This window comes from Labrus bergylta, chromosome 21, assembly GCF_963930695.1.
Source record: "Labrus bergylta chromosome 21, fLabBer1.1, whole genome shotgun sequence".
Lineage (NCBI taxonomy): Eukaryota > Metazoa > Chordata > Actinopteri > Labriformes > Labridae > Labrus > Labrus bergylta.
Window position 1 is genome coordinate 19,350,848 of NC_089215.1, and position 11,932 is coordinate 19,362,779.

Sequence of the window (11,932 nt, forward strand, 5' to 3'; positions counted from 1 at the left end):
GGTTTATAGGTTTATAGCGTCACTCTTTTTGTCATTATTTGTCTATTACATACGTTTAAGATATTCGAATATTGATTGGTGCTCAAGTATTCTTCTCGGGAGTTTTATGCAAATTCTAATAGTCAATGTTGCATTACGAAAACATAAATACCCCTTTTCTACAGAGATAATGGATCCGTCCGTTAAACGCAGACGCATCACCATGGCGATAGCGTCACTCGGCCTTTTGAAGCTTTTCTATTGTTGCACTTTGTTTGTTGTTTGAAATAATGAAAAACACAGTGAAAACTAAGCACAAAGTAGCAAACCCAACAATTAAAACAAAACTGAATTAACTCAGGCAGTCTAAATAAATCTATAAAAATCATTTAGCTATGCCCGTTCCACAGACAGCCCCAGTGGCCTAATGGATAAGGCACTGGCCTCCTAAGCCAGGGATTGTGGGTTCGAGTCCCATCTGGGGTGGTTGCTTTTTCCCCGTCTACGAAAAGTTGTCGAATCTAAAGCTATTTACCGGTGGTTGCACAATTTAAGCAATTAAAGTAATTGCAAAAGCTTCCGGTCAATATGCACTTGATAATCTCCACTCGTTATCACCGTCGTTGTTTGTAGTAGACTAAATGGTTCAGCAACAGTTACTCAAGTACTTGAAAGGCAGAGAAGCGCAGGAAAACATCGGCCGTCATGGATAAGCAGAGAACCAAACTGTGCTTATTGCTGACCTACTTGGCTGCATCGGTGCGAACTTACCGTGAGTACCATTCTTGTCTCTCTTTTCATGACGGAAAGAAAATTTAAATCCATTCAATTTTGGAAGAAAAAAAAACTCCTGATGAAAATGGAAGATTGATTGTTTAAAATCTACGGAAACGGAGAATTTGATAAACAGATGGCCTACAGCTCACGGTGGCGACTATAGTAGTAGTACTGATAGTAGTGATAGGATTTAAAGAATAATAGTTTTTTTGTCTTCTATTCCAACAATTTAATTTTAAATGTGGTACCATATTATTATCCCGGATATTCCAAAACAGTAGCCTATACGGATCTGAAAGGGTTTGCGGTTTATATTTAGCCTTATCCATTATTTGGTGGATAAACACTTATTCGTAACGCTGTAGCCAATGTTTAAACGTAACCATAAATTTAATCTAGTTTCAAACTGGAGAGTTATTGATTGAAAACTGTAAAGTTATTCTGGCCTACTTGTAAGTAGCTACAGCTTACTCAATATGAAACGAATGTGAGTAGCCTATGTAAAAAAAATATTTTTGACAGAAACTAATTAAGCAATAGCCTAAATACAAATATGTAAAAATAAAATAAAGATAAAACATAAAGATGAACTTTATTGATCCCCATTTGGGGATATTTTTTTTCGTTACAGCAGCTAAAGAAGTCTGTTTAGGGTTAGGCTCTCTGTTTTAAGTGTGTTTGTGTTTTCCTTATATTTCATTGTATTGGTGACCTTATTCTACATAATGCATGTTATTCAACCTCAACCCTGTGACCCTGTCCATCCTCCTACAATGGTAGAGCTCCAAGAGGCCACTGTGTATTGGGATGCTGCCCAGAAAAGTGTGATCCTGAAGGAGGGGGTGATGGAGACAGAGGGGGGAGCTTACGGGTACTTCAATGACACTCTGCTTCTCACTGGATGGGGCGTCTTGGAGATCAGTGCAGGTTATGGAGGAAACCCGCAGCACGACGAGACCACCTTCTTCCTGGCTGGGTACCTGGAGGGTTATCTTACTGCTGGGTGAGTGTCACATGTGTCGTTGTGAAATAAACAATCAATAAACTATTTTGAACTAAATCTCTTTGAGGCAACAGAGTCAGTGAGTAGTTCACAGTCTTCAAAAACACACCTGAATGCCTTACCGACTCATGTCTGAGGTCTATTGAGTCAGAATCAGAAGACGTCACAAAAATCATTCTGCTTCAGAACGAGTATAATCTATAACAGATCCCAGAGGACCAAGTCACCTTCAAAGAATAAAAGTCTGTGTTAAGTTGTGTTATATGGGAGTTAATTAGTTTCTATAGCTTAAAAAGTTTGAGAAATATTTTAATCTTTATAAAGGAGTTCTTCGTGCTTTTTTTCATCAGAAAAGTTCTCATTTGAACCCATCAAATTTGTAGATATGCAGCTTCATTACACTGAAAAATGTAAATCAGAAATTTCAATAAAAGCTGTCAGACAAACGATGAATAGTTAAATTATTCTTTACAATTAAAGTTTAACTTGGTTACATAAAAGGGAAATAAACAAATATAAGTGATGATGTTAAGCATATGGTTGTGTTTCTGATTAAAGACTTATGTTTCTCAAGAGGCTGTCTTGTAGTTTTTGTGTTTTATCCATGATTGTTGTTTTTATTTCGCTTTATCTCCTTTAATCCACCATTGTTTTAGTTATTCATCTTTGTGTTGTGTATTTTATTGTTGGGATTAGTATTTTTTGTAAAGCATTTTGTAATTCTGTTTTTTATCAGTGCTTTATAAATAAACTTTATTATTATTATTATTATAATTTAAGTGTTGACAGTATAATAGCCGAGCCTTAATTTAGATTGTTGAGTATTAAATAATCAGAATCAGCTTCATTGGCCAGGTATGCTTACACACACAGATCATTTGACCTTGGTGAACTTTGCTCTTTATGTACAAAAGTATAACTAAATAAAAGAAAGTGAAATGAAATAACATTAAATATCAACAATAAACACAAAATCCTCAAAGATACATACAAAATTTATTCCCACCTTTCTTATGCTTTCTCTTCAGACAGATGTTTCCTCACTACTACAACATGTACCCTCAACTCATAAAGGACGAGAAGGTCTTGAGCCCCCTGAGGAGGTTTTTAAGGTATTGTTTCTGTTGTTCCCGCTGCAGGATAAAACCTCCATTTAAAGACAGAAAAGTCTCAAACTACAGCCACATTTCAAAAGTAGGGTGCAGGCATCAAAAGCAGAGTCTATTTACAAAAATACAAGTAATGTTTTCCATTTTAATAGATACATTTGTTGTACTTTGTTTTCAATTGAATACATGTTTAAAAAAAGAGCAGTTAGTCACATTTTGTTTAACACAAAGAAGCAACTTTCTTCACATTTTGGTAAACCTATTTACTGTTTACACTCCAGAGTTCTTCAATTCCTCTAACAAATCACAATAAATCACAAATTATAAAACTGGCAAGAAAGGAAAGAAATTAATTAAAGTTGCCATAGTTTGTCTTTGATTTTCTTTCACATAACTAATCAGGCAATTTTGTTTAAAATACTCAATATTGGGGTGCTCGTGGCGCTGCATGTCATTCCCCACTCTCTCTCCCTGATTTCTGATTCTATCCACTGTCCTATCTATCCATTAAAGGCAGAAAAAGCCAAAAAATAAATCTTAAAATACTCAATATTTGTATTAATATTCATACTTTTAAGGTAGAAATGTACAAGAAATAATTGAATGACCTATTGCTTGCTTCTTCTGTTTAGTTTATTATTTGTTCAACAGAGGTCTGTACCTTTTTTATAAATGAAATTCATGTAGCAGTGATTACTGTAATTCTGAGTTGAGTTGCGCTGGCGGCTGATTTTAAGAAGCAACCAGTTGCACTTGTTCATAAACTGTAACAGAAACCAGAAGGCTCTCTGATGCTCCACAGTAAACAAGACCAGTGGGCCAGAGAACAGGTGAAACTGAAGAGATCCAGCGACCCCTTGTGGAAACATTTGGGACTGATCCTGGCCCAGCTGGATGGGCTCCATGCTGGAGCTGCACAGTGGGCCAAAAACAAACACATGGAGGTGTGTACATATTGCACTTTTTATTGTTTGTTTATTTTTTTTTGTAAGTGAGAAAGTTGCCACAGTATCATATCATTTCATCTCCACCACTTGCTCTCTCTCTTTTTCCTCCAAAGCCTCTATCAGCGTTTGCTCTCCAGTTTCTGAATGGCGTGGGAGACCTCCTGGACCTCGTCCCAGCTCTGACACCTCGCTCCAACTCCTCCACAGGAGGTGGTGCTTTCGGGATGCCAGGAATGGGCCACTGCACCGCTCTCATCAAGGTTAGGCCAAGCTCATTTGGCTCCAGCAGTGAAGGAGAACTTGGGAGGTCTGAAAGCAGGCCTAATTCGTTTTATTGTGGGTCCTTGTGCATGGGGTTCCCTCTTCTTCAGTGTGTCAATAAGGAGGATAAAAGGCTATTACGAGGAGAACCGTTTCCTGTCCACAAACACCCATTCAGGAAACAAAGACAAAGTGTAAATAGAGTGAGCCCACTAACTAAAAATGTCACATTAACCATTATTTGATAACAGTTTCATCTGCTGCTGTTAGGGCTGATTCATCACAAATTAAAAGATTTGAAGAATATCAAATTGTGAAATTGTTGGTTTATCTGGTTATGCTAACAGCAATTGTTCATTCAACTAAATACAGCAACTTAATTTAAATCCAGTCTTTCTTTATAATGATATATCACTGTGTTAGCTCAATGCTAATGTTGGCACGGCAACAAGTTCAACACTGGTGATTAATGTTTACCACCTGCTTTAGTAAAATGAAGAATGACAAATAAAGTTTTGGTTTCTGTACCTACCAAAACTGAAACCCACAACCTATGTGGTTCAACAGATCTTAATGCTAATGCTATAGCATGGCAACACAAAACTTCTAAAGCTGATATTTAAGATTTAGGCTACCATCTTTACAAAGCTTAGTTTAGTTTTGTGACAAGTGACAACCAAATTAAATGGTTAACATGAATATAACCACGCTTTAACCCTGTTAACAGCTTTGAGTGAAATGCCAAGCTAGCATGTCAACTCACTCACAGTAACAATGCTAATGCTGATGTTTAACATTTCCAATGTTCACCACCTAACTTAAGTCCATATTATGATGACAAACATAGCTAGGTTTTGGTTCATTACAAATATGAATGAAAATCTACAGCCGTGTTAGCAACTATAAGGCTCAAATGGGGCTTTGCTTTGAATGCTAATGCTAGCATGAAGGCTATCTATCTAAATGTGTAAAAAACATATTTGTTTTTGACCTTAGCATGGCATTTGCTCATTAGCACTTAATAGAGTTGGCTACAATGTGTAGGCCTCGGGCAATGTCATTAGCCTTCAAAATATTTAATGGTATATCAAAGTATTAGCCTATGCCTATCCATGTTGTTAAAACAGTTCAGTAGTGATTTAAATTTTTTTGATAACATAGGCTACATGTTATGACTATTAAATGTCATTATAACATTTAGACATCCATAATCTCAGCACCATTCTCTCTCTCTTTATGGTCTCAGGTGCTTCCAGGCTTTGAAAACCTGCTGTTTGGCCACTCAAGCTGGTACACATATGCAGCCACTATGCGCATCTATAAACACTGGAACTTCAAGGTGTCTGACACACAAGCTGCCACTGGAAAGTTGTCGTTCAGCAGCTACCCTGGTAACATGTACACTCACACAAAGATAATGGAGCTGAAATTTGAATAGGAGTGTGTAAACATACAGCACGGCACAGCAAAGCAAAGCATCCTATTAAAGGTCTGAGCTGAGGTGAACAGCTTGTCGTTAATCCACATGATTTCATTTTCATCTTGGAGAATTGAAACAGTGACATAGCTAGGACTTAATCCAAATCCTCAAAGAACATTCTCCCTTGAAAGTAATTCTTCAACTAAGCGCACAGCTCATTCACAGCAGCCAGAAAAACATCCACTGCAGTGTGTAAACACCTCAAACGGAGGTGTATTAAGTGTATTCCTCTCGGTGAACTCAGAGGACACTCTATAAATTTGTGAGCCAAGATTTGCAGTGTGGTCTAGACCATAAAAATCCTCTTAAAGGTTCCATTGCTATCAGAACACAAGTGGTTTTAGAAAAGGGCTATTTTTAGAGGCCAAGGACATCACTTCACCTTATTAAAAAAAAGAGATGAAGAACAGCCCTGCCACTGTAGCTCCTAAGCTGCTTTCTCCCTCTCCCTGACACACACACACACACACACACACACACACACACACACACACACACACACGTTCATCAGCATCTGGGCCAAGATAAGAAGAAATATAAATACTTAACGTTAAAGTCAATGTAGGGCTGGTGAGAACATTCCTCTGCATATGGATATTATATTATTAATCACAGCAGCAGCAGTATTCCTTATTCATTTAATTCATTATAGTAGCATCAGCAGAATTTATACTTTTATGAGTAGTAGTATTATGCTAGAATTTTTATTAAAATAAGCAGAAGTTCTTTTCTACCTGTGGTTAAACCACTAGCGTAAGCAGTGATAGTAGCGTGACAACACTAGAATTATTTCTCTTAACAACTGAAAGCTATATTTTCATCATTTAGGAAATTTGCCAATTTTTTTTTGTCAAACTGAGATGTAAAATCACTTTTATTTGGCCTGTAAACAAACTGCTAAAGCCGCTCTGTCTGCGAGTAGAGTTAAGCCTGCTTTTAGCTTCCTTTCTTCATGCTAAGCTAAGCAGGAGGTCTTGAAATACATTACTAAACCCACTTATTCAACTTTCAGCAAAAAGTAATGAATCAAAAAATCTCTCTTTTGAGGAGTTCTACAATACTTTATAATATTGTTTTGACACTTGTGGGCAGACACAAGCTGTGAGAACAACACTGACAAATGAAGTCTTATGGTAAACATCCTAGCGTACAGTTTATTTACACATCCAGCAGACAGCAACATTATTGTTAATAAAGAGGGTTGACCGTTCATTTGGTGGATGTTCGCTACATATTAGTCCCATTATGTTTCCCAGCTAGCTGACTTACTAATCGTTCTCTAAATGTCTGTCTGCTCTATGATGCTGAGCAGGTAGTGTGTGGGTACATCAGAGCGTATATTTGCTGAAATCAAAAGCTTGCTTCAGCTGAAAATGACTTCATGAGAACTGTGGGAGTGAAATGAAGATGATTTATTTTGATTAAAAATCTACATCCGTCAAGAAACCAGTAATCACAGCTGTCAAAACACTTTCCACTGCTGATAAAAAGTCATATATACTGAGTGCAATAATATCATCACAACTTTGTTGACTTTCCAACATCCACTCTTTGACATTTACCACGAAACATTCTCCTTTAACCCCCTCTCCCCTGCTTCCTCCTCCAGGATTCCTGATGTCTCTGGATGACTTCTACCTTCTTGGGAGCGGCCTGCTGATGACGCAGACCTCCATTGGTGTCTTCAACATCTCTCTGTTCTCACAGCTCAGCCCTCACAGCCTGCTGGCCTGGCAGAGAGTCCGCCTGGCCAACAACCTGGCACACAGCGGAGAGGAATGGGCCAAGATCTTCTCCAAATACAACTCAGGTGAACCCTCGTTTATCATCCTTTGCATAACTGTAATGTTGACACACTCATAAAATATCAAAACCAAAGAAATGCTGGACAGAGTCTGGATGGATCGTGAACACGTAGTAGCCAGCTAAACATTTAAAAACATGCAAATTATATAGAAGATGTTAGACCATTCATTCATGTAATGTTTTAAATACAAGGAAATTCTTTGTTACCATTTTCCTGTTTGTCGTCTTTGTTTGAGATTTGCATCTTCATGCAAAATGGCAGTTGAACAAAACAAACAAATCCCAAAGAGAAACATTCAAAAACATATAAAATCCAGTTGTGGAGGCACTCAGCTATCACCTGTTTTTATAAAACAGGGACTAGTTCATAGGACTTTATCTTCACTCCTTTAATAAATACGTTATTTCTACCATGAGCAGCTTTGTAAAGCTTTACCATCTGTGTTTTGAGCTAAAAATGAATGTTACCATTCTTAATCTTGCCATTCTTACACGTTCAAAATGACATTTTTAACATGAGGATATTACACATTTACAGTGTTAAACATCTAAGTTCAGTTATGCTAAGATTTGCTTGTTAGCAGTTAACACAAAGTCAACCTGGGGAGAAAGGGAAGGTCAGGTATTAAAGCTTTTGCATTAAAAAGGACACACAGGACATTTTGTGGAGATCTTAGACGTAAATGTTTATCAGATCAGATGGTACAAACATCACTATTTAACTTTTACTGTTGTAATTCAACTTTAGTGAAGAAACGTGTGTTAGAATGAAAAGACGGGACAGGACAGAGGTATAAAAAGAGGAAAGAGGAACGTAAGACTTGCAGAAAGGCAAGAATAATAACTTTGGTCTGAAACAAAAATTCTTACTTTGTAAAACTTCACAGGACATGTTTCCATAAATAGATTCATCAGACTCTTAACCAGACTATCCTCTTTATAACACATCAGTTTGATCTGTCACGTCATGTTGCTAGGGGAGGGCAGGGGAGAATGGGACAGAGTGTTCTCCAGACTGACAGCCCTCTCATTACCCAGCAGCCTCGGCTCTTTTACTCCTCTTCCTGCAAAACTGTTGTGGTGGCCTGCAGGCTCTTTACCCAGGAGCCTTTGCTTTACATTGGTCTTTGTTTTCATTTCATTCAAATAGAGTTAGGTGAGGGATTTATTGTCTGTGCAAGCCAATAACTCCAGAGCCGGAAGTTAACCTCGTTTCTTCCACTGGTTTCAAATCCTCCAGGCCGATGGAAGACGTGACAATGTTTCCCTGTGCCAGTCGGGTTTAATGTGTCTGTATTTTAGGTACCTATAATAGCCAGTACATGGTGGTGGACCTGAGCAGGGTTTCTCTGGGTCACAGTATCAAGAGTGGAGCTCTGACTGTGGTTGAGCAGATTCCTGGGAAGGTGGCGCACTCTGATCAGACTCAAGCTTTACGGAGAGGTACGGGGGGGGGGGGGGGCAACATCCATCTGTTTTTATGAATATTTCTATATTTTTTTGGTTTTTATCTAGAATGGTTGATTTTGTTGTCAATATGTCACGACACACTCCTTCTTCACTGTGTTACATTTGGCAGGTTACTGGCCGTCGTACAACATACCATTTCATGCTGATATCTACGATCTGAGTGGGTACGGTGTGATGTGGAATAGATATGGAGAAGACTTCTCCTATGACCTCTGCCCCAGAGCCAAAATACTCCGCAGAGACCAGGCCAAAGTATCTGACCTCAACTCTCTTAAACACATCATGAGATACAACAGTAAGTGTAACATCAGATTAGCCATGCATTATATTTGTATATTTTCCTGACTTCTAAGGGCCTCAGAGATTATCCAAAAAAAAACCACACACAATGGGATAAACAAAATAATGGAGGATGCTGAAACCTAAAGTCAGACTGGTTCTGTTCCAGACTACAAGAGAGACCCCTACTCCAAGGGCCATCCATGTAAAACCCTGTGTTGCCGTAACGACCTGAGACCAAGGAGACCACGTCCAGGAGGTTGCTATGACACCAAGGTAAGCAGATTTTTTATTTTTTATTTTTTTTACCAGAATCCCACTGTGATGTCACAAACTGAGAAAATTTGAAGCGGAGCATTTTTCTCTGTGTTGTAAGATTTATACAGACCACAAACAAAGGACTGGGTGGTTTTATTTCACATTTTGTGGGTGTGTAGACACTCAGGTTTGTATGTTCAAAAACACTGTAAAAGTGGATTTTTCATAATATGTCCCCTTTAATGCATTTGCATGTGTGTCCTTATCGGTTTTGTTAAGTTATTTGGTCATTCATTATGTTTTGTGTTTAGCAAAACTACAAGTCTACAACCAGCAAGAAGCTTTTCAAGGCTGCACAGTGGTACTTAGAACTACATGCTAACATTATATTGCTACAGATGACAATGCCCCATTGCTGATATGTAGCAGTTTTAAATGTCTTATATTAAACTCCTTTCCAACCAGTTTAAAAAAGTCTCAGAGCTCCCCAAAACATTCCTGTGAAGTTTCTTGTTAAAAAAACAACCTGACCTTGTATTTATCGTGCCTATAAACCCCTCTATTTCAGCCCTGCTCAGATCAGACTCTTTCTGTGTCTGTAGCTTTAATGCAACTGAGCTGTTACTGACCAAACCCCTCTCTGGAAGGGCGTGGATGGCATGGGCTTTCTTGCACCATGGCCAATGGTTTACAGTGTGAAGACAGACACAAGAGGGCAGAACAAACACCTAGCTTGCACCTAGGGAGTGTCACCCACCCGGGGGAGGGGTTACTTCCCTTTGTGATGTCACAAAGGTAATATATCATGGGATTATGTTAGTGGTTATCATCCAAGATTACCATCTGTAAAGGATAAGCACGTATACTTGGGTTTTTTGGAGCAGAAGTTAGGCATATACAAATTTCTTGTTTCTGACTTTAAAAGGTCCAATTTAATTTGAAACATTGTATCAAAGTACATTTTTGGAATATATTTGTTCTGTTAAAAGCAACAGAAAGGTCTATATTGATGTGTAGAACGTTTATCCAAAGGCAAGATTAAATTAGTTTATTTTCTTCCTAGAAATTACCATTTCTGTCTGCAGGTGACCAACTACCAGATGGCGATCAAGCTGGTCGCGGAGGCAATTAACGGCCCAACGACGCATGGGGGCCTGCGTCCCTTCTCATGGCAGTCCTTCAATCTCTCAAATCATCAGGGTCTCCCACACACCTACAACTTCTCCTTCGTCACGATGAGGTCCACACTGCGTCAGCCTTGAGAACAAGAGACAGAAAATACCTCCAACCCGTGTAGAAAGGGTCTTCCTGTTGAGATCAGCAGTCCTAATTTTTCTTGTTAATAATGCACTTTTGGTTACAGAGGACAACGTTGAAGCTTGGGAAGATGTGACAAATTTGGTCAACAAATACAATTTCAATTGTAAACTTTACAGGCACCATCTTACACAACTAATTTAAAGTAATTAAATGATTAAATACAGACCATGGCACAATGTGATTGAGGAAATTGTCAATGCATTTACATGCACTCCATTTAATTATCCCAGTGTAATTTCCTTGTAGTTAAATAATGCCAATCTGATAGAGCGTCACTTTTTGTTGTTGTTTATAAAATAGGCTATTTATTAATACATTAGTATTCTATTCTTAAATCCATTTTCAGATCTTTTGTTTTCGATAACAGCCATTATTACTGGCTCTTGCTGGTATCAATACTGTTCTCCTTTCTGGTTTTCATACAACAGTAGTATTGTAAAAGTAGTACCTTAATGAGCTTGAGGATTATTGACTGAAAATGTTTGTTCCAGATATTTTAAATGTTACCTGTCAGGAAATTTCTATTAAGTTTTGATGCAATGTTTACTTGGGTAACAAATTGATGTTAATGCTTATTTGATGTGATGTATATATCAACGATTATAAAATATTAATTGACCTACATTGTGGAGCATTTCGGTCTTGCTTTACCATAATTTATAAAAAATAAAAAATAAACTACAAGCCCCAGTCTTTTTTCTGTTTTTAATATTTACAGTCTATGGTTTTTTTATCTGTGAACTAAACTACATCTACCATGCTTTCAAAATAAGACCTTATGGGTAACCTTTGAAAATGATTGCTCAAAAAGCTAATACAAATCAATGGATAAAATAATTAGATAAATTACTCCTTATGCAATAAGCTACTTAAAGCCTACCTGGGCTAGGCCTGTATGGCTATAGTCTATATTTAACAAAAGAAAAGTATTCTCAGTCTTTCCTTTTGAATCTCAGCGTATTAACTTTGATACTTTGTAGGAGTAAACAGACCTCTAGTAGACTATTTGATGAAATGACTATTTAGTAGGCTTACGAGGCAGATCATGTACTATTTAAACTGATTTAAATTACATTTTTTTTAAGTTCAATAATATGGAGTAGGAAATGTCCAACCACAAAACATTTAGTTTTACAGTATCCGCTTTATTTCATTTTGGGAGTCGGCAGGGACTGATCAGATAAAGAGTTTATTTTGAAAGTCTTTGCCGGATGTACATTTCTAATTTCCTGTAACCTGGGTA

At 37.7% G+C, this 11,932-nt stretch overlaps 1 protein-coding gene and 1 non-coding gene across 2 annotated transcripts; both read left to right on the forward strand.

Moving 5' to 3' along the window:
* Window positions 1-392: 392 nt before the first annotated feature.
* trnar-ccu (transfer RNA arginine (anticodon CCU)) lies at window positions 393-465 on the forward strand. Its single transcript has one exon. It is a non-coding gene; the product is annotated as a tRNA-Arg (tRNA).
* On the forward strand, window positions 423-11,367 carry plbd1b (phospholipase B domain containing 1b). Its single transcript, XM_020644837.3, has 11 exons — window positions 423-751; window positions 1,537-1,759; window positions 2,788-2,871; window positions 3,671-3,812; window positions 3,929-4,075; window positions 5,323-5,467; window positions 7,166-7,366; window positions 8,665-8,805; window positions 8,942-9,127; window positions 9,281-9,387; window positions 10,455-11,367. The coding sequence occupies exons 1-11, from the start codon at window positions 685-687 to the stop codon at window positions 10,629-10,631; spliced, it is 1,620 nt and encodes a 539-aa protein (XP_020500493.2). The 5' UTR covers window positions 423-684; the 3' UTR covers window positions 10,632-11,367.
* The last annotated feature ends 565 nt before the right edge of the window (window positions 11,368-11,932 follow it).

Bases quoted from the DNA above. Each gene is read 5' to 3' on its own strand.
- plbd1b (XM_020644837.3), top strand. From the start codon at position 685: ATGGATAAGCAGAGAACCAAACTGTGCTTATTGCTGACCTACTTGGCT. The intron at 752-1,536 runs GTGAGTACCATT...CTACAATGGTAG, and splicing joins TGCATCGGTGCGAACTTACC to AGCTCCAAGAGGCCACTGTG. The intron at 8,806-8,941 runs GTACGGGGGGGG...TACATTTGGCAG, and splicing joins GACTCAAGCTTTACGGAGAG to GTTACTGGCCGTCGTACAAC.